Source organism: Nilaparvata lugens, chromosome 12 (assembly GCF_014356525.2).
Source record: "Nilaparvata lugens isolate BPH chromosome 12, ASM1435652v1, whole genome shotgun sequence".
Lineage (NCBI taxonomy): Eukaryota > Metazoa > Arthropoda > Insecta > Hemiptera > Delphacidae > Nilaparvata > Nilaparvata lugens.
In genome coordinates, this window is record NC_052515.1 from 4,168,539 (window position 1) to 4,196,503 (window position 27,965).

The following is a 27,965-nucleotide window of genomic DNA, read 5'->3' on the forward strand; positions in this document are numbered from 1 at the left end:
TTGAAGCATTCAGGTTTGAAGGTTCAGCATGATGTCCCGTCACAGCATGGTTGCTGAAATTGGAATTGTGACAGTCAATGAAAAAAGGCTGGACACGTCTCCACCGCCTAAACAGTTTGGAAAAACATTATGCTTTCTTTAATATCAGTGATTGATGAAAATATAGAAAATGTGATATAAAAGACGGATTCCCACATATCAATATCAGTGAATGTGTCCAATTTAGTGAGATAATAACCTCAATAACTTCTAATGGAACTATTAATTTTCGCAGAGTAGGAATTAGAAGTTATTGGAATCTGAACCAGGCAGAATAAGAACTCATGTAAATTGAATATTTTCACTGTACGGATGATAGTTGAGTGCTATTTAACATTAAACGCAATTGAACCAGAGTTCATAAAACCATCGTCTATTAGCACTCGACTATTGGTACAGTGAAAATATTTAATTTCCATGGGTTCGAATCTAGGCGAGGCCTGATATTTTCCTCGGGCCTCTTCCGAGTTTCCTAAATACAGATAATATTTGGGGATCCGCCTCAACAATTTCAAGATGGAAATTAATGGGAAATTGCATCTATTCAAATGATAAAATGAATAATAATTATTGTTATAATTATCATCGAATTTCCATCTAGCTGTTAACCCTGTTGTCAATATTTGCAGTAGCAAAAGTCTTCGGGGTGATTTACAGCATTTAATTTTGGATTTTCTGTTAATAATAATCACTTGTACTCCATCTATTCAATTCTTGGACACATTGAAATTATAGAATTTTGTAATTCTGGTTATGGCAAATAAATTATTTTGAATGAAAAAGACTAAGAAATTGTCAAAAACCACAGATTTATTGATACTTAGAAAGACCGGTCTCGGTTATTACACCATTGTCAATCTCTGATAAACTCGTTTATCCGAAAACCGAAACCGGTCTTTCTATAAGTATCAATAAATCTGTGGTTTTTGACAATTTCTTAGTCTTTTTCATTCAATATGAATAACTACCACAATATCAACTTCTAAACTACACAAAAGATTTTGAATTTGATTTCGAATCTCACCAGCAATCCAGAATTGGTATCATAGTAGCGCTGCAACAGTTGAATGGCGGTGGACTTGCCACACCCACTCGGGCCAACCAGCGCGACTCGTTCTCCCTCGCGAATGCGCAGACTCAGTCCGTTGAGGACGGGCGCGTTCGGTCGCTTCGGGTAGGCGAACTCCACCTCGGCGAACTGAATGTCACCTGCGTTCTCCTGCACAGACAGAAACGGGCCGATTATTTATTTTTATTAATTAATTGATTTATTTATCCATTACAATACTTGACCTACTGATATCTTGAAGAATTCAAAACATATAACCACCCTCGGTAATCTAAGAATCTACTTGCAAAATTTCAAGTTAATCGGTTGAGTAGTTCAGACGTGATGATGCGTCATCCGTGAATTTCTTATCCCTTACGTGTAAAAGCCAGTTTTTTCTTTATTATATTATAGATTTGATACAAACAACTCACTTCCGTATCAAATCCCCCACAAAACTTCATACAAACAACTCAATTTCATATCAGTTTTGATACAAACTCGTCTTCTGTATCGATACACGAATGACGTGAGTTTCCTATCCCGTACTTGTATAAGAGAATTCTTTTCTTTATTATATTATAGATATAAGTCTCTCACCACAGGTCCAGAGTCTTCAGCAGGCTGATACATCTGCGGTTTTCTCTCAATGATCTCAAACAGTCTGGTGGCAGACATACGAGCGGCTGAGATGTTCGGCACAAACGCCAGAACTTGACCAACCATCCAAGCACCGAAAACTATCGCTTCTGCAACCCTGCAAAACCGCAAACAGTTCATTTGTTTATATTCCAGTGAACACTGATTATATAGGCCCGGTTGCACAACAGCCGGTTAAATTTTAACCGTGATTAATTTCACGAGAACCAATCAGAGGAGGAGTTTTGTAAAGACTTCTCTGATTGGTTCTCGTGGAATTAATCACGGTTAAAATTTGACCGGCTGTTGTGCAACCGACACTAAGTGTTCAAAGTGAACAGTGCTAATGTTGCTGTAGCATTATTTATGTAGTTCTTGATGACTACAATAATAGTCGTGTTGGTATCTTAGAACTTAACTTACAACAGACTGGAGTTTAGAACTTATTATGGGCAACACATGGGGAATAAACTTTTTTATATAAAATGTATATGACTTAATAAATATATTGACAAATCCACATACCTCTTTCATATGCATGTGGGTAAACCTGAAGTTTCAGGAGAGTTACTAATATATTGATTGTGATGTAGCTAGTAAGTGAGCAGTATTTTTGCTGTCATGGCTACTACCACAGGTGGTCAATGGATGATGGAAAATGAAATCAAATCTTACCGCTCAGATAGGTTATTAGGTGCAGTACATGCTAGACCTACTACTGAAGGATTTGGGGAGCCGACGAAACTAAATCTCATTATTTATGAGATATATATATAAATATTCATTCATTTATACAATAAGCACATTATCAACATGATATGGAGAGGAAAAATAAGGCAACCTTGTGCTATTTCTCTCCCAAATTTAGACAACACAAAATTAATCATTTAATATTATTTATGAATTTTAAAATATGCAAACTCTGTCATCACATTTCTCATTATTCATGCAAAAGCCTTTATTATTAAACTTGCCAAAAATTTATAAAATAGAATTATAGCACCCTTTTTTATTTCATCTACCCTAATTCTATTTTATAAATAAATATAAATAGCCCTGAATTCATAAATTTTAAGAAGACTTGGCAAAAATATATATTCTCACCTCAAGTCACCTCAAAATCAATCGAATAAAAATCAATCAAGATACTCTGGGTGATGCCATATTACTATGGTGATTTCCCAGTCATTAGACTATGGTGAAGAAATAAAATAAAAGCTAAACATCTATGAAATAGTCAATATATGAATACAAGTTCTACTCAAATTCATCCTTTTCTGCTGGTAATACGTAGAATAGATAGATAGATAGGAATAAGCTGCTAGATGCACTTGAGAGCTATGGTTTGCCAAAGAAGCTTATAATGCTGACAAAATGATATTTATGAGAAGTCAAGCTAGGGTTCTAGTGGCAGGAAAGTTGAGCCGAAGTCTTGACATTGTCAAGGGCGTCAGACAGGGAGATGCCCTGTCAGCTGTTCTCTTTAACTTGGCTTTGAACAAGGTCATGCGGGAGATGGACCCAAGAGGCACAATAATATATAAATCAAAGCAAATTCATGCCTATGCTGACGACATCTTGTTGGTGACCCGGAATCTGGCTACTCTTAAGGAGACGTTTTTAAAGATAGAGCAGGAAGGAAAGCCACTAGGACTTAAGGTGAACGAATCTAAAACTAAGTATATGCTAATGTCAAGTGCGCAGGCCCGAAGAAGAAGAAACGACCCAGTTAGGATAGGACAGTTCTTGTTTGAAAATGTGAGCAGTTTCGTTTACCTAGGCACAGAGCTGAATGTAGAAAATAAAATGTCTGAAGAAATAAACAAACGAATAATCAGTGGTAATAGAGCATATTTGCAAATGTTAAATAATTAAGTCCAAGCTGATAACACGTGACACTAAAATAAAACTCTATAAAACAGTAATCAGGCCAGTAGTTACATATGGCAGCGAAGCATGGACATTCACTGTAGCCGATATATCCGGACTTAGAGTCTTTGAAAGAAAAATCATCCGAAGAATTTTTGGACCAGTTCGGCAAGATGAAACATGGAGAATAAGAAGCAACAGAGAGATAAACAATATCCTCCAAAACCAGGACATAGTTCGTTTCATCAAATCACGAAGAATCAGCTGGCTGGGACACGTCTGGAGAATGGAGCAGAACAGACTCCAGAGACAACTGCTTGAGGGCAACATTTTCCAAGTAAGAAGAAGAGGGAGACCCAGGAGAAGGTGGCTGCAGGATGTCAAAGGAGATCTGAATAGAATGGGGATTCGTGGATGGAGAAGGATGGCGAATGACCGGAACGAGTGGAGGCGAGTGACGGAGGAAGCCAAGGCCCACCCAGGGCTGTAGTGCTAAGAAACAACAATATGTAGAATACCATTGCTTTTCATGAGAGTGTAAAATTGTGCCCTCAATGTGTGAACACTGCCATAAGAACCAATGATATTCTTTTTCTGCCTGCAGAACAGAAATTACTGGAAAGCAGTGATCAAAAGAAAACCACTAAACTAATAAATAAGAAAGGACAACATCCAGTAAAAAATAACATATTCAAAGTTTTTGTCTAAAATTATTAGTTACCGTAGGTGATAAGTTTTCGGACTATGTGTTTATTCTAAATTTGGGAGAGGAATAGCACAAGGTTACCTTATTTTTCCTCTCCCTATCATTTTGATAATGTACTTATTGTATAAATGATAATTCTCAGATTATATATTTTTTCATCTTGTTTAGATGTGTGATCTTGTTAATTTTTTGTTTATAAATAGTAAATATTGTGAATTAGATGAAATTGATTTTGAATTTTGATTCGAACTTACACTATAGTATTCTGGAACGGCAACTTGTCATCCCTGATTAGATATCCACCATAGAGCACAGCAAACGCGTAGGTGAAGTTGATACTGCTGTTGCCAATTGCAAACACCAGCGCGTGCAGCCACGACTTGTGCGCATGCGCGGCCGACGCCTCGCGAACACGCGCACAATACGCGCGAAGCACGGCACGCTCACGACCCAAACTTGCCACTGTGCGAATGTGCATCGCGCTTTCCACTGCCACCTGGTGACATAGAGAAAAAAACTTGATAGATGCTTATAGCATTAGCAATAGATGGATATTTGGATAATAGCATACAGAAAATAATATAGCATAAGAAGATATCCCATGATATAGGGTGTTTATGTTCTAATTTTCAATGTCAACTCAAGCTGATAGTCCTAGTAGGTAGTTCGTTCTTACACTCTCACACGGCCAGAACAGTAATAATGAAATGAAAATACACATATTTTGTCAAATTTTTGAGCTGAAAATATGGCCTCAAAAAATGTGGCTGAAAAATTCAGCATTTTTAAGCTGAAAATGTGACCTGTGTGGTCACGAAACCATGGTCCTGTACCAAATAAAACTGTGTAGAATTTGACAACATATGTGTGTTTTTATTTCATTATGGAACGGTTCTACAACAATGACAGTGACTCAGTCGAATTTTTACAGTAATAACAGATAGTAGTAGACAGTAATCGGCTTGAGTTAACAAGAAATCTGCTTGAAATTTGGAACATAAATGGGCCCCATACCATGGAATATCTTCTTATGCTACCTTCCTTCTATGATAATAGCATGTTTCAATAGAATACTTTGAAAAAATAGGTACTTCAAAAATATATTTAATCTCTGCTGGTGGCCAAAACAGAACCAGGAATTGATTGCGAAACTCCACTTGAAGAAAGAAAGATGGAGTTGATATCAAAATAAACTTAGCGATATAAATAACGATATAACAATCACCGATTTATATCAAACGTTATAAAAATTCAATTAAGAAAACTTCAATATAGAAATAATTTAAAGAGAAGAAAATGATTCCAGGCAGAAGTTCACATGCCAGTATCAGTGCAGTGTAGTCCGGTACAGTGAAGATAATTATACAGAGTGTCCCACCCACGAAAGTGTAACAGCCGAAAAACATAGATTCTACATGAAAGTTGCAACAAAAAATATCTAGTAAAAATTTATCGACCTCAGTTTCCGAAATAATATTCTACATGACAGTTGCAACAAAAAAACGTCCAGTAAAAATTTTCGAGAGATGTAAATAGCCTATATATTTCGATATCTTTGAAAAACGAGAATTACTGGAAAACTGTCAGTCAAAATCTATTCCTAAGGATATAGTTGGAGAGTGTGAGAAATGTTCAATAGGATACATTGTTACTTTGACGTTTTTGAACTTTATATGGGTCTTAAAAAACAGAAAAAATACGGAAATTTTAAAATTTTATAAGATTATAAAGAATTAGATTAAGCAATTATTGCTAATTAGATTATAAAGAATTATAATGGAAGTGTAGACGAGGCCCCAAACAACATGAGAAAATAAAACACTTTCAAGAAAGGAGAACGAAGTTGGAAAGTGAAGAGAAAAGATGAGATAAAATTGAAAAATTCCATTTTAATTCCAGACACAGAAAATACGAGGAAGGAAATAATTTTCATCCTATACATTCAATACAATGACGCACAAGGAATCGTCCTTTTGCCGGGTGTTTTTGCCTCACCTACTAACTCATGTGAGTATAAATTGAATCTTCATTTAATATCTATTATTTATAGTATTTTGAATAAGGATATCATTTCGTTTTTATTTTTAATTGAATAAATTAACAGTTCCTTAATTTTTATGTGTATGTATTTTAGATTAGTGTACAGTAAAAATAGGGTACAGTTGGAAGGGCAAAAATGATTTCATTCAAACTAATGTAAAGTTCAAGACTTACCATTTGAGAATTATTAATAACATCTATCACTTTTTTGACAATTACTTTTTCAATATGGCTTTCTCCTGAACGAATACACTCTTGAAATTTGTCTTGACGATTCCTGAACGATTGCTGCAACATTTCAGCTGGGATATTGTTAATTTCATTTTGAATTGTCTGTTATGATTTATTCACAGTTATTGGTCAAGTTGTGAAAACGTTTTATTTGAAATAGCTCCACAAATAGAAAATCGCAGGTGGACAGATCATGAGACCAGGAAACGCAGATGTTGCAGCGATCAATGAGGAATCGTCAACACAGATTTCAAGAGTGTATTCGTTCAGGAGGAAGCCATCTTGAAGAAGTAATTGTCAAAAAGTGATAGATGTTATTGATAATTCTCAAATGGTAAATCTTTAACTTTACATCAGTTTGAATAAAATCATTTTTGCCCTTCCCACTAATGTTTTACGGCGTTTAAATATCTCGTTATTCTGTGTCACTCTGTATATGGTTAATATAGTTACTGAAGTTAAGCAGTAGCTTATATTTATTTTTGTAAAGCTTTTTTGTATTTTATTTTTGGCACAAAAATAAATAAATTCATTCATTAAATACATATAATTCTATATTCAAAATGTAAGGTTTCATAATTTTGATACACATTATATTGATGAGTTTCAAGTGAGGTAGGTACCTACCTCGTTGATAGTCTGTCTATTAACTTTGGGTACCCTACCTATATCTCTATTATTTAGTGACTACTATAGATTCAATTCTCAAATTGGAGTCTCTCTTTATCTCTAAAATCTCTAAATATCGGGGCACCGAGCTTCACTCGTTATTATTATTTATTGATAAACAGAACACAATTCTCTAAAATGTTTATATTTTACAGCTGGCTATACGTCAGCTTATGAATTTCGGGGATGCGATATTTTGATTTTCCACAGAATCACTCGCTCACTTTTACTATCCACAGACGACGAAAGTCTCAGCTGTTTCAGCCAAGGATGAATAATCCTTTTAATGTCGTTCAGCGAGTTTTCCCAAGGATGAGACCTAGTGCAATTTAATTTTATATCATAAACCTACTATGTTTCAAATTCCGTGAAAATCGTTAGAGCCGTTTTCGAGATCAGTTGAACATAAATAACCATATAACCAGATATGAAAATATGAACAGATAACAGAAATTGCTCGCTTAATATAGTAGGATCTTACATATTATAAAATCGTATCTATATATTTATAATAACTGTAGAAATAGATTTTAGAATATAACTTTTGATATAACTAAAAATACCAACCCTTGAAGCCTGTTCCAAAGCAAGACTCTCCCTGTTATCGGCAGGCCCGGATAGCTTGGCTTCTATGACTAGTGACCCCAACATAACAGGCACGGCAGCAATACAGGCAGCTGTCATTTTCCATGAATACCACACGGCTATCATGGAGCCAACGCCCAGTGTGCTCACACCCTGCAATAGGGCTCCCAGCTTGCTGCCAGTGGCCTGGAAAATTCCAATTTTCATCATTGTCATCATCATCATCATTTGTTTGTTTAAATTCTCTTCCTGGTGACTTTAGAGGAGTATAGGAAATCATCAAAAGTAAAACAGTAGTCTAGAAAATATATACATCTATATTTGACAGTATCTCTCACACAGCTCCGACGCCACTCCATCTCACATGACACCAATCTCTCTATCCAGGGCTACCAACACAACAAATATAAGAACTTAAAACCTACAAGATCAACATCCTGGAACATACTGATCCATAAATTCTTGCACACTGTAGTGTACACCTTCAATTCTCTCAGGTTTTTTGAAGATGATTATATTCTCAGCTCTTTTAATATGAGATGGTAATTTATCTGTATATTTCAGTCAATACAAGGCCCCGGCCTAAGATATTGCAACGTCGCAGTGTAGGCCTAGAATCTAATACATGATTGGTGAAAAAGATTTAAAAAATACCAGCTGATCTTTTTCACCAGTCATGTATTAGATTCTAGGCCTACACTGCGACGTTGCAATATTGTAGGCCGGGGCCTTGTATTAGAGGTGGCTATGGTATAAGTCATTTCTTTCTCATCATCATCATCATCATTGAAGAATGCCGATTTTGGGCGTACCTTTGTCGAAATTTTGAAACCGTTCTAACACGAAATTTCTAGAACCTATGACGAGGTCACCGTGATAATGGAAATGGAGAAAGATAGGCGTACAACATTTCCGATTCTCTGCCTTGCCACTGTCTTCTAAAGAGGGCATCTGATAGCTACAAGTATATCAGATATAATATTAAATGATCTTGTTTTAAATGATCAATTTCATTTTATTCGTTAAGAACATATATTTTCCAATGATAAATTAATAAATTTTCATAATTGTGATTGAATACATATTTTGTTAATAATGGTTATATTTTTATATAAGAACTTATTCCTTCATTTTATTCGTCAAGAAATATATTTTCCAATGATAGATTAATAAATTTTCATAATTGTGATTGAATACCTATTTTGTTGATAATGGTTATATTTTTACATTGTTAGAAACTATGTGGCAACGTTGCAGAGCTAGAAAAGGATAGCGCTATCTTTTGCAGAGCTAGACAAGGAAAGCAACACCAATGTTAATCAAATATACTGTCAAAATTGACGAATTGAGAACTTTATATACTGAAAATTAGACAAATTGAAAAGTTGATAAACTATAAAATTGACTTACTGCTAACTTGGAAAACCAAAAATTTGACAAACTGAAAGCTTGACCAACTGAAAACAAGATGAACTGAAAAATTGCAAACCATGAACTTGACGATTTGGAAACTTGTCTAGATAACTGATAACTTGGGAAACTGAAAGCTTGAAATACTAATTATAGTTTATTCAACCTTAAAAAATGCATCCTTTATCTAATAATAGTTTATTCAATCTTAAAAAATGCATCCTTTACCCATAATATGGGATCGATGGCGTCAAACATAAAATACAATACACAAAACAAAAACATACATAAGGCAAACATAAATGTTTAGCAAGACAGCATTTCCGACAAATCATCACTCATATATTCACTAACACTGTAGCATGCCTTGCTTTTCAAGTGCTTGGATACAACTCTCTCGAACGCTCTTAAATCCAACTGTTTTACTCCTGTAGGCAGCCTATATTGAAGTATCGCAATGCCGAACTTCTGAAGCACACCTGTGATACCTGAAGGCGTACTCTGGCTAATCTGATAAAATTGTTTGAAATTTTCTTGAATAAAATGTCAAAACTTACGCCCTGGACAGCATTGGCATCAGTGGAAAGTCTGGAAGACAGGATTCCAACACTGCACTTCTCGTTATCAAACCAGGCTGCATCCTGCTTCAGAATACTACTGAACACATTGACACGAAGTCTGTGAGTAATCCTAGCCCCTGCTACTCCCAGCACTGAAAACTAAACAATATCAATTTGGTTTTTTTTATTCTGTAAAATGAAGATCAATTACTCCTGAATTTATGACTATTATTACTAGTAGTTCTGTGAACAGTAGACCTCACGCAGTTTTCTCATCCATAAGTATATGGTGTCACCTGTTCTAGTTGATTCACTTGAATCACAATTCACAGTTGAATTACTGTATGTTCATGGGAATTATACAGTATCATCATTCTCTGATAACTCTGTTTATTACCATTTGTTCTTATGTGAGTATTCACACATTTTTATATGGCATTTTTATATTTTATATAGGTGTAAATACTCCCATAACAAACAATGATTTTTTTCCAGTCTAGTAGAGAAAAAATATATAGGAAAGCAGGACTCAAGATTTAAGATCGAGATAGACTGTTGAAAGTTAGTATCTTCCATTATGATTCCATTATTATTCCACTATTTTTAATTGAAGTATTTCACAGCTACACTTACTTATGTTAATAAACTCAGTTCACTTTTGAATTTGTATCCCACTCTTATTCACTTTTAAAAACTGTTATTTGTTTTCCCCAAGATCAAAGACTTACTTATGTTAATAGACTCAGTTCACTTTTGAATTTGTATTCCACTCTTATTCACTCTTAAAAACTGTTATTTGTTTTCCCCAAGATCAAAGACTTACTTATGTTAATAGACTCAGTTCACTTTTGAATTTGTATTCCACTCTTATTCACTCTTAAAAACTGTTATTTGTTTTCCCCAAGATCAAAGACTTACTTATGTTAATAAACTCAGTTCACTTTTGAATTTGTATCCACTCTTATTCACTCTTAAAAACTGTTATTTGTTTTCCCCAAGATCAAAGACTTACTTATGTTAATAGACTCAGTTCACTTTTGAATTTGTATCCCACTCTTATAAACTGAAAATTAGACGAATTGAAAAGTTGACAAACTGTAAACTTGACGAATTGAGAACTTTATAAACTGAAAATTAGACGAATTGAAAAGTTGACAAACTGTAAACTTGACGAATTGAGAACTTTATAAACTGAAAATTAGACGAATTGAAAAGTTGACAAACTGTAAACTTGACGAATTGAGAACTTTATAAACTGAAAATTAGACGAATTGAAAAGTTGACAAACTGTAAACTTGACGAATTGAGAACTTTATAAACTGAAAATTAGACGAATTGAAAAGTTGACAAACTGTAAACTTGACGAATTGAGAACTTTATAAACTGAAAATTAGACGAATTGAAAAGTTGACAAACTGTAAACTTGACGAATTGAGAACTTTATAAACTGAAAATTAGACGAATTGAAAAGTTGACAAACTGTAAACTTGACGAATTGAGAACTTTATAAACTGAAAATTAGACGAATTGAAAAGTTGACAAACTGTAAACTTGACGAATTGAGAACTTTATAAACTGAAAATTAGACGAATTGAAAAGTTGACAAACTGTAAACTTGACGAATTGAGAACTTTATAAACTGAAAATTAGACGAATTGAAAAGTTGACAAACTGTAAACTTGACGAATTGAGAACTTTATAAACTGAAAATTAGACGAATTGAAAAGTTGACAAACTGTAAACTTGACGAATTGAGAACTTTATAAACTGAAAATTAGACGAATTGAAAAGTTGACAAACTGTAAACTTGACGAATTGAGAACTTTATAAACTGAAAATTAGACGAATTGAAAAGTTGACAAACTGTAAACTTGACGAATTGAGAACTTTATAAACTGAAAATTAGACGAATTGAAAAGTTGACAAACTGTAAACTTGACGAATTGAGAACTTTATAAACTGAAAATTAGACGAATTGAAAAGTTGACAAACTGTAAACTTGACGAATTGAGAACTTTATAAACTGAAAATTAGACGAATTGAAAAGTTGACAAACTGTAAACTTGACGAATTGAGAACTTTATAAACTGAAAATTAGACGAATTGAAAAGTTGACAAACTGTAAACTTGACGAATTGAGAACTTTATAAACTGAAAATTAGACGAATTGAAAAGTTGACAAACTGTAAACTTGACGAATTGAGAACTTTATAAACTGAAAATTAGACGAATTGAAAAGTTGACAAACTGTAAACTTGACGAATTGAGAACTTTATAAACTGAAAATTAGACGAATTGAAAAGTTGACAAACTGTAAACTTGACGAATTGAGAACTTTATAAACTGAAAATTAGACGAATTGAAAAGTTGACAAACTGTAAACTTGACGAATTGAGAACTTTATAAACTGAAAATTAGACGAATTGAAAAGTTGACAAACTGTAAACTTGACGAATTGAGAACTTTATAAACTGAAAATTAGACGAATTGAAAAGTTGACAAACTGTAAACTTGACGAATTGAGAACTTTATAAACTGAAAATTAGACGAATTGAAAAGTTGACAAACTGTAAACTTGACGAATTGAGAACTTTATAAACTGAAAATTAGACGAATTGAAAAGTTGACAAACTGTAAACTTGACGAATTGAGAACTTTATAAACTGAAAATTAGACGAATTGAAAAGTTGACAAACTGTAAACTTGACGAATTGAGAACTTTATAAACTGAAAATTAGACGAATTGAAAAGTTGACAAACTGTAAACTTGACGAATTGAGAACTTTATAAACTGAAAATTAGACGAATTGAAAAGTTGACAAACTGTAAACTTGACGAATTGAGAACTTTATAAACTGAAAATTAGACGAATTGAAAAGTTGACAAACTGTAAACTTGACGAATTGAGAACTTTATAAACTGAAAATTAGACGAATTGAAAAGTTGACAAACTGTAAACTTGACGAATTGAGAACTTTATAAACTGAAAATTAGACGAATTGAAAAGTTGACAAACTGTAAACTTGACGAATTGAGAACTTTATAAACTGAAAATTAGACGAATTGAAAAGTTGACAAACTGTAAACTTGACGAATTGAGAACTTTATAAACTGAAAATTAGACGAATTGAAAAGTTGACAAACTGTAAACTTGACGAATTGAGAACTTTATAAACTGAAAATTAGACGAATTGAAAAGTTGACAAACTGTAAACTTGACGAATTGAGAACTTTATAAACTGAAAATTAGACGAATTGAAAAGTTGACAAACTGTAAACTTGACGAATTGAGAACTTTATAAACTGAAAATTAGACGAATTGAAAAGTTGACAAACTGTAAACTTGACGAATTGAGAACTTTATAAACTGAAAATTAGACGAATTGAAAAGTTGACAAACTGTAAACTTGACGAATTGAGAACTTTATAAACTGAAAATTAGACGAATTGAAAAGTTGACAAACTGTAAACTTGACGAATTGAGAACTTTATAAACTGAAAATTAGACGAATTGAAAAGTTGACAAACTGTAAACTTGACGAATTGAGAACTTTATAAACTGAAAATTAGACAATATCAATTTGATTTTTGATATGAAGATCAATTACTCCTGAATTTATGACCATATTACTAGTAGTTCTGTGAACAGTAGACCTTACGCAGTTTTCTCATCCATAAGTATCTGATGTGACCTGTTCTAGTTGATTCACTTGAATCACAATTCACAGTTGAATTACTGTATGTTCATGGGAATTATACAGTATCATCATTCTCTGATAACTATGTTTATTACCATTTGTTCTTATGAGAGTATTCACACATTTTTATATTTTATATAGGTGTAAATACTCCCATAACAAACAATGATTTTTTTCCAGTCTAGTAGAGAAAAAATATATAGGAAAGCAGGACTCAAGATTTAAGATCGAGATAGACTGTTGAAAGTTAGTATCTTCCATTATGATTCCATTATTATTCCACTATTTTTAATTGAAGTATTTCACAGCTACACTTACTTATGTTAATAAACTCAGTTCACTTTTGAATTTGTATCCCACTCTTATTCACTTTTAAAAACTGTTATTTGTTTTCCCCAAGATCAAAGACTTACTTATGTTAATAAACTCAGTTCACTTTTGAATTTGTACCCCACTCTTATTCACTCTTAAAAACTGCTATTTTTGTTTTCCCCAAGATCAAAGACTTACTTATGTTAATAGACTCAGTTCACTTTTGAATTTGTATCCCACTCTTATTCACTTTTAAAAACTGTTATTTGTTTTCCCCAAGATCAAAGACTTACTTATGTTAATAAACTCAGTTCACTTTTGAATTTGTATCCCACTCTTATTCACTTTTAAAAACTGTTATTTGTTTTCCCCAAGATCAAAGACTTACTTATGTTAATAAACTCAGTTCACTTTTGAATTTGTATTCCACTCTTATTCACTCTTAAAAACTGTTATTTGTTTTCCCCAAGATCAAAGACTTACTTATGTTAATAAACTCAGTTCACTTTTGAATTTGTATCCCACTCTTATTCACTTTTAAAAACTGTTATTTGTTTTCCCCAAGATCAAAGACTTACTTATGTTAATAGACTCAGTTCACTTTTGAATTTGTATCCCACTCTTATTCACTTTTAAAAACTGTTATTTGTTTTCCCCAAGATCAAAGACTTACTTATGTTAATAGACTCAGTTCACTTTTGAATTTGTATCCCAATGATGATTTATTCAGTTTCGTGTTAATCTTTCCATCTGATAAAAATATTTCTGAACTATTTTAAAATCAATATTTTTCAATCAAGAATATTATAATTTCTTCGGCAATATTCAGTTCATTTAATCATTTTTTCATTTTATTTTCAATCACCTATTAAATTTGTTTTATAAATGTGAGAATATTGATACTGATGGGCACGCATCATAAAAAATATTGAAATCCCACCTTATAGACATAGACACGGCAAGACATCTGTGTAATGTGTAATGCATGCAATGAATAATCCACCTGTCAGATGTTTGATTATGAATAATTCTATAGTCTGATCCTATCTTCAAAGTAGATTATATATATAGTGATATCAGAGTATGGAGGAATTCCTTTTCTTTTCATATCATCCTTAAAATGCAAAATTTCAAAAAAACCTTGTGTATACATCGACGCGCAGTTGAGAAAGGAATATTCCTGCCAAATCTCATCGAATTCTATCAACGCGTTTGGCCGTAATCGCGTTACATACAGATAGACAAAAGCAAATCGAGTTGAAACATAGATCTCACTATGTTCGATCAATAAATATAATACGGTAATTAAATAAAAAAGTAACACAAATATCTTGTTATAATATAACTACCCAATATGTACCGGTAACGATAATAATTATCCAGGATAATTATTATCCTGAAGAATTGAATATAATTGATTAAGGTACCTATATGATTAGATTTATAACAATGGATAAATTTGCAAAAATGAATAAAGTGATGAGTATTTTCTTACCTCAATGAATACACAAATGAACACCAACAAAGCTATGGCCAGGTAACCTAATGAATACCAATTTGCTGAAGCTATAACCTCCTCATCATCTGGTAGGGCAAGAACCTACAATAAGAGAAAACTTATGAAACATTTTGAGGAATTGGAATAATCATTTAATTGACAGTCTATTAATAATTATAAAAATTGGAGGTGCATTTATGCAGAATCATTTTTAAATCGTTTTTATTCATTAAACAAAATATGGCTACTAAATATTTCTTGTATGATCCAATTTTTTCATTTACGAACATATTTACTTAAATTTATATACAAATACACTATTAATTTATGAAAAAATGGCATATGGTTAATAAACAATGTGGTTACAAAATTGTCGATACTTAACATAGACTGAATTGTATGGAATTTATTTTACAGTAAGGTGTGTGGAATATTTTTCAAAGCTTATAGACTATAGTAATGTCCACGTTATAATGGCAGTGGAGAAAGGAATATTCCTGCCAAATCTCATCGAATTCTATCAACGCGTTTGGCCGTAATCGCGTTACATACAGATAGACAAAAGCAAATCGAGTTGAAACATAGATCTCACTATGTTCGATCAATAAATATAATACGGTAATTAAATAAAAAAGTAACACAAATATCTTGTTATAATATAACTACCCAATATGTACCGGTAACGATAATAATTATCCAGGATAATTATTATCCTGAAGAATTGAATATAATTGATTAAGGTACCTATATGATTGGATTTATAACAAATGGATAAATTTGCAAAAATGAATAAATGAATAAAGTGATGAGTATTTTCTTACCTCAATGAATACACAAATGAACACCAACAAAGCTATGGCCAGGTAACCTAATGAATACCAATTTGCTGAAGCTATAACCTCCTCATCATCTGGTAGGGCAAGAACCTACAATAAGAGAAAACTTATGAAACATTTTGAGGAATTGGAATAATCATTTAATTAACAGTCTATTAATAATTATAAAAATTGGAGGTGAATTTATGCAGAATCATTTTTAAATCGTTTCGTTTTATTCATTAAACAAAATATGGCTACTAAATATTTCTTGTATGATCCAATTTTTTCATTTACGAACATATTTACTTAAATTTATATACAAATACACTATTAATTTATGAAAAAATGGCATAAAAATGGTTAATAAACAATGTGGTTACAAAATTGTCGATACTTAACATAGACTGAATTGTATGGAATTTATTTTACAGTAAGGTGTGTGGAATATTTTTCAAAGCTTATAGACTATAGTAATGTCCACGTTATAATGGCAGTGGAGAAAGATAGGAGAAAAACGTTGGCGATCCTCTGTCTTGTCAATGCCTTCTGTAGACGGTAGCTGATACAGGTTTATTGATGTAATATTAACGGTTCATTCTCGTTTAGAATAATCAATTATATTTTATTAATCAAGAAATAATATTTTTCAATAATTTCATAATGAATTTTCATAATTAAGATGAAATATTTTGTCAATTAATTATTAATTCTACATTGTTAAAAAACTAACAGAGCAAAGTGAGAAAGAGATAGCGCTATCCGCTTTGTTGAATGATAGACAAGGATAGCAATACCATTGCTAATCAAACACTGCCATTATAACAAGGACCTCACTATAGACACATCTCTATTCATTCATGATTTCATGGGAATGATACAGTATCATCATTCTCTGATAACAATCTTCAATGCCATTTTTTTCTTATGAGAGTATTCACACATTTTTATAAGCCAATGTGTAAACACTCCCATAACAAACAATAGTTTTCTTCCCTGTCTAGCAGAGCAGAAAAATCATTGGAAAGCAGGGCTTAAAATTCAAGATCGAGATAGACTATTGATCTCTTCCTTTCGATTGCACAATTTATTATTTGAATATTTCCAATTAAAGTATTTCACAGCTACACTTGGAGTTCATCTATTTATTTTAAAGCTACATTTTCGGGATACACTTACCGAAATATAAGTTCCATAAAGCACGGCACAGAAAGGCGATGCAAGTCCCATGGCAAATGCTCCAAGTGATCCCAGCATTATAAGTCCTGCTTCTGGTTTATTCAGCATTATTAGTTTCTTCCAAGGTGCTGGCTCAGTCTTCAAACAGAAACAAAATAGTTATAGTGAGTGGAATAGTGTTAGAAAATAGTCATTCAATTAAATTTATTCACCACAATACATTCATAAAATGACTAATCCACAGTGTAGTATGTCATACATGATATCAAAACCCATTGAATTTTAATTTGAAATATTAGTTTGCGAGTTGGATATCTAGTCTTAATTGATTAAGCGATTAGATCTCCAAAGTGTAAAGATAAAATGTGTTTTTATAATATTGAGTTTCTTGGAGATAATATTATGATTTTAAGCTCCATGCTGTAGGCTACAAACAAAAGTGAGTTGGCTGAGTCAAGGTCTGCATGGTTTTTCACATAAATAGATTTTGAATTTTGTTTCCGGGGTCCATATTCTTTCAATCGTTTTTGTCGGTTATTATGTCAATCTGTCAAATCATTTTATAGGTTTTGATGTCATGTATGACAAGTATATATTGTTTATCTTATACATTAATTGACACACAATTATTCTCAACTAATCAAATCATCTTCAAATTTTTGTGTCATTAATTGAATAGTGATAATATTATTAATATACATTGAATGAAGAGTTAACTGATAGCTTACTTACTACCTAGATATCATAATAAAGGAATCGATCACTATAGTCTATATAAAAATATAAGTTTTTTACGCTCTATAAGTAAGATTCACTTAAAAATAAAACTAGTTTATCAATAATCTACCTTTGTTGATTGATCAGTGCCATCTTGTGATGTCACTTGAAGATCAGGTGGTTCTAAGGCATCGGCATCATTCTTGGTTTTGTCTAGGCCTTCATTGAAGTCTCCAGTTGTCACTGAAAACAGAATCAAGTAAAACAATAATAAAAATTACTTCATCATGGAAAACACAATAATATCTCCTAATTCAAGGCAGTTGACAATTCAAGGGAAAATAAGACAATTATGTCTAAAAACAAGGCAGTCAAAATGTTGTTCATCAGTAAATATTATAGTCATTGAATAATACGAGAAATATAAAAAACTAGCCGTCAGGCTCGCTTCGCTCGCCATATCCGTCTAGCCAGGGGGCTCCGCCCCCTGGACCCCCGACTGGATCGTCCAAGAATGAGATCAGCAGGCTCGCTTCGCTCGCCTGCATTTTTCATTTGGGCATTTTTATCATATGTAAGGACAATCCAGTCGGGGGTCCAGACTAAACGGTGGCTAAACGGATATGGCGAGCGAAGCGAGCCTGACTGCTAGTGAAATAAATTATTCCCAGGATTGAAGTAGCAGTGCCCAATCAATTTTTCCGCGATAAATGCATTTAAATCTTCAACTTGGTGCCAACCTAACAAAGTCAACTAAACTTAATGTCAACCTGACAAAATTATTAATTTAGTTGCCAGTTAACAACTGTTCGAAGAGGTACTCTATCTAGATTATAGTTCTATAGTAACATATGATACGGAAATTTCAACTATATTAAGAGATTGGGAGAAGATGAATATACATGCTAAAAGACGAACTTCAAACCCTTAAAAACACCCTTAGAGTTAAAATATTGCCAAAAGATTCTTAGTGCGCCTCTAAAGGGCCAACTGAACATACCTACCAAATTTGAACGTTTTTGGTCCGGTAGATTTTAGTTATGCGAGTGAGTGAATGAGTGAGTGAGTGAGTCAGTCAGTCAGTGAGTGCCATTTCGCTTTTATATATTAGATATATAGTATAAGCTTTCAATAATTATTGCAATATGGTATATTTTCTTCAATATATTCTATATATTTTCTTCTATTCAGAGAGTTATCTATCCATCTATTAATAAAATGAGCTAAAGTACTGAATTACTGACAGAACTTTACAATCTTGAAGACTATTGTTTAAAAACTGATGATTGGAAGATTTTGGTTTGCTTCATGATTTGCAACAGTAAAGCATAACTTCAATTCTAGTTGGTGATCACAGATAATTGATCAAAAAATTACAAAGTTTGCAATCGAGTGATGGTTTTAGTGACGAATGCTTCAAGCATTGGTTGAATCTTAGACCAGAATCAATGTGGACCAGGGTGTGAATCAATGTGAATGGGAAGCGTTGGTGTTATTCATAAGTGCTGACAGTTGAAAGTGAATATCATTATAGAGTATCGCGCAGACTTATACGCCACGAAAACGCACATTTCACTCTCCATCAGTTGATTCTAACCTTATTATATCTGTATCCTGTACATGTACAGTTATAATAAGCATAGAATCAGCTGATGAAAAAAGAAATGTGCATGTTCTTGGGGCATAAGTATGTTCGCATCTTTAAATAGATGAATGTACAGAGACAAATAATACATTATTTTTGTTGTATGAATCAAGATTTTAACGGTATCTTCTCTGTATGGTATAATGTAGGTACGTACATTCTTTCCACTGTTTGAGAGCAGCATCAGCAAAAACGAGATGGTAGTAGTGGCCTTTCTTCTCCATGAGTTCATCATGGCTGCCCTGCTCGGCCACTCTCCCATTCTGGATCACACAGATCCTGTCAACGTTGCGGATCGCTGATAACCTACAAAAATACATTCTTCCCTCAGAAACAATCAATCAATCATATTGCTTCAAATTTGAATTAAATTCTCTCCTTAGAATCAACTATTCAAACATATTTTGCTTGTATCCTGAAATAAACTGTTTCAAACCAGATAAATTGCTGATAATATTTCAAACTCAAATATTTCAAACACTACTCATTAAGTGAAAAATACATTTAGTCCTTGTTTAGAGAGGTCAATACATGCAGTACCGTAGCCTACTTGAAATGCCACGAGAACCAATCTTTTTGAGAATGTTTATGTTTACGTTTTGAAGGGACGGATTCAAAGATCCAAAGGTTCGAAGAACCTCACACGTCAACGAAAGCTTATTGTGTGTCCCAAAAGTATGTTAGTTAGGCAAACCAACTACCGTGTCCTTACAAGGTCCAGGAGTTTTTTCCCCATACCAACATTTCATTCCTCACCTGGTTGCTTGCAGCCAATCAGAGCCCTTATTCTAGCTCCAAGACTTTCGCAATCCAGTATGATATGCTTATGCTATGCTTCAGACTGATTACAAAGCCTACACATCTGGCTTTCATTTGTGAGTCCAATTGTGTGGAGATGTTTCCTGAAGTGACTATGTCCAGTTATCAGGGCAATCAACTGCTTGACCTGACCTCTACCCAGACTCACCAGCCACCTGGTGAAGCGAGGGCTTGCGTCTGCCAGCAGTCTTTTGCCAAGTGCTTGGCCAGGGTGACCCTGCCATTGCTGGTGGTGTGGCCCTGGACCATTTATTTATTGTGTGGAAGGCAGTTGTTTTACTTATGCCACAGCCCGGCTCTGGGCCAAGGAATGGCATACTAGAACCCCGCTTAGCAAGCTCATCTGCACGCTCATTACCTCCTATGCCTACATGGCCAGGTACCCAACCAATCTTTTTGAGAAAAGCCTTCACTGTTATTGACAAAGGCATCTAAGTTATTTTTTATAATGCTCATATATATCTTCCACACACTTTTATTTTGTCACATCCACATTATTTATTAGACATTAATACAGAACTGCAGTTTCGTGCTGAAACCAGCAAATCTTCAGCGGTAGTTTTTCAATTATGGAAAAATTCCACAATATCAATTTTCATTCAACAAATTTCATCTTCCACACACTTTTTTGGCACTTGAAAACCTTTCACTATTGTGGAATTCAATCTTGATTGATATTCAAGAGACTTTTGTCACGAATTTGAGAAACAATATTTCTATTTTATTTGCTTTTGTGTAACTGAGCCCTGCTAGTATAAAGTGGGATTTCTAAACACCAGTGACAGTGAAACTGTAAAAGTGAGAATATTATTCACATACGTTCAAGTGGGATTATTCACACTCGCTAGGCCGTGCTCAGTGGAATCATACCAATCAGAACTCAAGCAAATTATATTTCCACTGGGCCGGTTCCTTTCACTGTCACTAGTGTGTGGGAGTCCAGCTCTATTTATCTATGAGCTATGACAAGTATAAACTCTATTCTCCTTTTTAATTATCAATCTCAATGTATAATTTGAAAACTAGATGAATTGGGTTACCAATTCTATTTCTCTGGGTTACCAGCTCTATTTTTCTATGAGCTATGACAAGGTATAAACTCTATTCTCCTTTTTAATTATCTATCTCAGTGTATAATTTGAGAACTAGATCAATTTGGTCACCTATGAGAGACAGTAAGCGTGGTGCGCCCCCTAGACACTCTCTCCAAGGCGGCCTGAACAATGACCTCGTTCTCGGCATCCAGAGCAGAGGTGGCCTCGTCCAATAGCAGCACAGCTGGCTTCCGCACCAACGCACGCGCGATCGCGATTCGCTGCTTCTGTCCGCCAGAGAACCGCGAACTGCCTTCGCCCACTATTGTGTCGTAGCCCTGCAAAACAAATACAAATAGATCCTAATAAACATAATGTAATATTTTATTTTAATATGTAATATCAATTGATGACTCGAGAATTAAACTAATATGATTTTCTGAACATCTTCTTACAAACAAGGCCTAGGCTTTAACCGGTTCCGACTCACATCTAGCCAATTATTTAAATAAACATTAAAAAATGCTATTATTGTCACCGCTTGCGTGGTCTGCCAACATCTCTTTTGCCTATTGGCTGATAATTATAGACTTTGAATGGTATTCTTTCAGCTGACATTCTTTGAACATGCTCCCTCCATTGATGCCGATTCTCCGTAGCTCTTTCATTCATGCTGCAGATATTCAATTCTTTCCTAATATCTTCATTCCTGAAATGATCTCTTATGTCACATCCCTTGGTTCTTCGGAGAAATCTCATCTCGGCTGCCTTAGGCACTCTACTTCCATGTGGCTTCGTAGTAACCCGTGATTCACTACCATAGAGGAGGACTGGAGCGGCCATTACCTTATAAAATTTCATAATTGTATCTGTTCTAGCTATTTTACCCAAAGTCCTGCTGATATTTCCACATATCATTTGGAACTTTCCTATTTTCTTCTCAATATCTAATTCATCTTCGTAACTAATGTCACTTCCTAGATATGTATATTGAGATACTTGTTCCAACATTGTATTGTTAATAACAATTTTCGATCTGACCGGATATTTCCCTCTGAATGCCATAATTTTAGTTTTCTTAGTTGATATTTTAAAATTATATTTCTGACCTATTTCATTGAGAATATGAACTGATCTTTGGAGGTCATTTTCAGTGTCCTGCACTATTCAAAAATCATTAGCAAATAACAATGCATTCAGGTGAATGTTCTTTTCAAGTTCTATTCCTAAACCTACTCTACATTTCCATTTTTGGAAAATTTGGTCAAGATATATATTGAATAAAGTGGGTGATAAACAACACCCTTGTCTCACTCCTTGGTTGACTTGGTTGTTTTCTAAACATTGTAGAAATATTCAGCAAATGACAGAGCTATATTGAAACTGATTTACTCCCATCTTCTATAAAATAATAATGGAAAGAACTGGCTTATCCACGAACGGGATACGAAATTCACGAATGACACAACATCAAGTCTGAACTACTGGACTGACTAACTTCAAATTTTGCATAATGCTAGATTCCTTATTTACTGAGGATAGTTTTAGACCTATTCTAGATTATTCAAGATTTCAGAACGTCAAGTTTTCAGTTTGTCAAGAGGAAACGAGATAGAGCAGATGAGAAGGGTAAGAAGAGGAAGAGAATGAATTTGAGGAGAAGGGTGAAGAGAAGGAGGGAAAAATGGAGGGAATTAAATTGGATTTATCTGTGTAGATAACAATGAAACAATGATTTATTCTGGCAGGTTGGGGGTGGAGGTGAGCACCCTGTTTGAATACATGCATCATTCATTCATTAATATTTATTGTACACAGTGCTACAATCATGATATAATTATGAAATTGGATGAAAAACTAGGCTGAGCCTGTACTATTTCTCTCCAAAAATTTTGATAAAATGTTGATGTTGTCCAAGGTTGAGGTTATGATATCACACACTGCTTCATCACATTCAACACTCTCAATCTTGAAGCTACCTTCGCTGCTCCACTATGTTTCCATCCTCATATCTAAACCTTTCGGACTCTCCTGTATGCTCCCACACTGTAATGTCATATAGATCTATAATATAAGAAAGGAAAAATCGGCTTACACACGAAGGGGATAGAAAATGTACGAATAACACATCATCACGTCTGAACTACTCAACTGATTCACTTGTAATTTTGCATATAAATTCTTAATTAACCGAGAATTGTTATAGGCCTATTCTCAATTCTTCAAGATTTCAGTTTGGCAAGTTTTAAAATAGAACCTTGCGGAGCACGGGTTACCTGCTAGTCTATAATAATGAAGGAAAGAATTGGCTTATACATGTGCAGAATAGGAAATTCACGAATGACGCATCATCACGTCTCAACTACTCAACTGATTTAATTGAAATTTTGCATGAAGATTCTTCATTTACAGAAGATGTTTTCAGTTTGTCAGGCTTTATAAATTAGACCCTTGCGGAGCACGGGTTACCTGCTAGTAATATAATAAAGGAGAGGCTTGGCTTATACACGTACGGGATAGGAAATTCACGAATGACGCATCATCACGTCTCAACTACTGGACTGATTAACATGAAATTTTGCATACAATTTCTTAATTAACCGAGGATGTTTAGAGGCTCATTCAAAATTCTCCAAGATTTCAGTAGGTCAAGTTTTTAATTATACCCTTGCATAGCACAGATTACCTGCTAGTAAATCATAAAATAATAGATAGATGGGGCTTCCCTGTATCCTCCCACCCTGTAATGTCAAATGAATAAATATGTAGTGAAACAACAAAATATCGTAATCACCTTAGGGTAGATACACAATGAAATCATGCGCAGAAGCACTCTTTTGCCGATATATTGCATATATTCACTTGTATATGTGTACTGTATCTTGTGTGTTTAAATGATATTGAATGAATTGAAATTGAATAAACTACCTTAGGCAATGAGACAATGAAGTCATGGGCATTAGCACTCTTTGCTGCTTCGACCATTTCCTCATGAGTGACTTGCAGGTCGCCGCATATGTTCTCAGCTATGCTGGCATTGAACAGAACTGGCTCCTGCCCCACCAGGCCTATCTGACTGCGCAGCCAACCCACCTCCAGCTCCTTGGTGTCCGTGCCGTTTATCAGAACCTGCAAAAGATGTACAAAAATTAATTTTAAAGATAAGAAGATGAGAAAATAGTAAGCTATATGGTATAGAGAAAAGATAGCATAAGAAGATATCCCATGGGATAGGTCATCGTTTATGTTCCAAATTTCAATTTTCTATTATCACTTTCACTTGCTTCCTACCATAGAGAAAAGATAGCATAAGAAGGTCGTTCCATGTTCCAAATGTCAAGCTTATTTTTAGTTAACTCAAACCGACTACTGTCAATTATTATACTGTTCTGGCCGTGTGAGAGTGTAAGAACGGCACAGTATGAGAGACCACCAGCGTCACATTGGTTCACAACTGACTATCGGCGTGAGTTAACATTGGAATTTGGTACATAAACGTCCTATATCATGGGATTTCTTCTTCTTCTTCTTCTTCTTCTTCTTCTTCTTCTTCTCCTATCTTTTCTCTACTATATAACTTATTAGGCTATATCCTACCTCTTGACAATACCTCCCGATACCTACAGATGTCTGTAGATGTCTGTATCTAATCATGTGTGCTTGCAGACGTTTGATTTTTCCTCCTGTACGTCCGTCTGTTGCGGTGTGTGTTGGTCTTGAATTATGCTTTCATAAATTAAAAGGCCGTTAACTCCAAGTTTCTGAGAAAATGTGTTCATAAAGAATGTTTAAATTTTCAACACAAGTAATACATTTCCAATCTAAACTTTAAAAGAACTATTTTGAAATTATTCGTAGACGTCTGATGATATTGTGGAAATCCTCAATTAAAGCAACACTGTAAGGCCCCTTTCAGTGTGTTTCACGATTTGGTTTTTCTCAATTTTTGTGAAAAATAAAAATCGCTCAAACTTCGTGATCTTATGGTCTTTGATGCGAGGAACACGAATCTGGAATCATATTTGCAAAATTCCTTAACGTTCAGGAGATATGACCATTTGAAAATTTGCAAGTTTCACAACTCACTCTGTATAGTAGCTGGGGGTGCCAAATTTGGCTCCGACATTTCTCAGGTTAAGCTGTATCTATGGTGCAAATTTCAGCCAAATATGAGATACTTTTTGTTTCAGTGTGTTTCACGATGGGTTTTCTCAATTTTTGTGAAAAATAAAAATCGCTCAAACTTCGTGATCTTATGGTCTTTGATGCGAGGAACACGAATCTGGAATCAAATTTGCAAAATTCCTCACCGTTCAGGAGATATGACTGGAGAGAGCCGTGGCTCGTGCTCCAAAGAGAGGAAGGATGGCTCTCATCATCAAAATGCATTGATTTAAATGGAGTCTTTCACACGAGGAGCAGGAGCATCTATTACTCTGGAGCCTCTTTCACCTCTAGCCAGGGAGACGCTATTCTTCATTTGAGTTCAATACAAAAACTGTATGAAAATGTTCTTGAATTTTCATCTTACCATTCCACTGTCAGGATCATAGAACCTCTCCAGTAGTTGTATAGTGGTAGACTTCCCGCTTCCAGAGGATCCAACCAAGGCCACTGATTCTCCCTCCTTTATTTTCAAGTTCAATCCCTGTAGAACCTGTAAAAAACCACAATAGAGTCATTAATGAGTGGAAGATATTAGGATTCATATAGTAGATTAAATACATTTTTTACAAAGCACATATTTATTTATCTAGCTATGATAGATGTCATAGGCTATTTAGAATAGCATTGACAATCATCGTACACATAATTCAATACATATAATAATAACAGATAATATTTATTACATTAAAATTATACAAAACGTTTTCATAATGATCTAAAACATTAATTCAAATAATTATTATTAAACGAAAATCCAACTTAAAAGCTGTAAATCACCCCGAAGACTTCTGCTACTGCAAATATTGACATCAGAGTAAACAGCTGGATGAAAATTCGATGAGCGCTATTATTCAAAAATTATTCATCTAGCTGTTTAATCTGTTGTCAATATTTGCAGTAGCAGCAGTTTTCTGGGTGATTCAAATGACTCAAGTGACTGAGAACCCCTCATATTTCTGGCAAGGCATTGAATACTTCAAATTGGAAAAAATATATGAGTAAATGTATAATAGTCATTGGAAACAATTTCAGTACCATACCCTAATTCATGAGACTAATAGAATTGAATTCAGTAATATTTCTAATTCATGGAGCTCATAGAATCATTCTATTGGGTGATAATTTATAAACTTGAAAATATTCATGAGTGCTGAATTGGGCTACCGTATGTTTTTTCTCAAGAATATATTTTCAATAAAATTTATTCTTCCTCTTCTTTTTCTTCTTCTCAGCCTTTTCCAACTCTAAGTGAATATATTGTAAATTGAATCGAATGAGTCAAATATAGTAAATCTTGTTGATTTTAAAAATTATGTATTTATTCAAATGCAAATATAATCCAGGTGAAAAACAACAGGCATTTGCCCAAAACTGCTTTTAACCTTAATTTGGATTAAAATGTTCACAAACCTTGACGTTAGGCCTGGCCGGATAGTTGAAATACACATCTTTGAACTCGATGTCTCCCAATCGTGACAGCCGTTTTCCCTGACGGGAGAATGGATTTATTTTAGATTTTCGACTCATGACTGAGTCCACCCTGACCACAGCGTTACGAGCTTTCACGAATGCTTCAATGTAGGGTGATGTGTAACCGATGTTCATTGCTCCAATTGTCACACCAAATAGCACCTAGAACAAAAGATCAAAATTATTACAATATTCTAAATATTACTGGATAGTATAGGATCAACAAATTAATAGGAATAATAAAGTATTTCAATAGGACTATACTTGAATAGTTAATTAATGAAGAAATGATTTCATAGTAGCCTACCCTTTTTTCAAAATGTTTTATATGAACACTTATATACGAGAACACAATAACTAATTTTGGCTTTCAAGCCATTTACAAGTTTTTTTTCCAAAATGAATATCAATAAATAATAATATGAGTGACATTGATATCTATCTTTAATAAAATAATAATTATTATTAAACCTTTGCATCCCATCTTCTTTCATTTTCATCTGTATTATTAATTAGATGAATCAAATTTAATATAGTCTGATCATCGAAAGGAGAGACGAAGCATAAAGTTTGCGCTTGCGTTAGTACCTACCATAAGTAATGACTCATCAGCTCATACTCATGACTCATACTCATTATATACTTATTTCAGCTATTATATTAGCTCATCGATTCCACTTTCCATGACGCACTGCTATAGTGAGTCCACGTTATAATGGCAGTGTTTGATTAGCAATGGTATTACTATCCTTGTCTTTCATTCAACAAATAAGCGGATAGCGCTCTCTTTCTCGCTTTGCTCTGTTACCAGATCG

At 33.9% G+C, this 27,965-nt stretch overlaps 1 protein-coding gene across 3 annotated transcripts in view; it reads right to left on the bottom strand.

Annotated features, from left to right (window-relative positions):
• The window catches only part of LOC111044220 (multidrug resistance protein homolog 49), an 88,314-nt gene that overhangs the window by 5,744 nt on the left and 54,605 nt on the right, over positions 1–27,965 (bottom strand). For all 3 annotated transcript variants that reach the window (XM_039438727.1, XM_039438729.1, XM_039438728.1), the window contains exons 11-23: positions 27,091–27,312; positions 26,045–26,170; positions 24,442–24,642; positions 21,643–21,851; positions 19,818–19,966; positions 18,146–18,258; positions 17,299–17,436; positions 16,126–16,230; positions 9,794–9,955; positions 7,809–8,012; positions 4,556–4,797; positions 1,688–1,844; positions 1,064–1,258 (exon numbers count right to left, since the gene is read on the bottom strand). In XM_039438727.1, the coding sequence (XP_039294661.1) occupies positions 1,064–1,258; positions 1,688–1,844; positions 4,556–4,797; positions 7,809–8,012; positions 9,794–9,955; positions 16,126–16,230; positions 17,299–17,436; positions 18,146–18,258; positions 19,818–19,966; positions 21,643–21,851; positions 24,442–24,642; positions 26,045–26,170; positions 27,091–27,312 (2,223 nt within the window). The remainder of the gene's footprint in view (positions 1–1,063; positions 1,259–1,687; positions 1,845–4,555; positions 4,798–7,808; positions 8,013–9,793; positions 9,956–16,125; positions 16,231–17,298; positions 17,437–18,145; positions 18,259–19,817; positions 19,967–21,642; positions 21,852–24,441; positions 24,643–26,044; positions 26,171–27,090; positions 27,313–27,965) is intronic.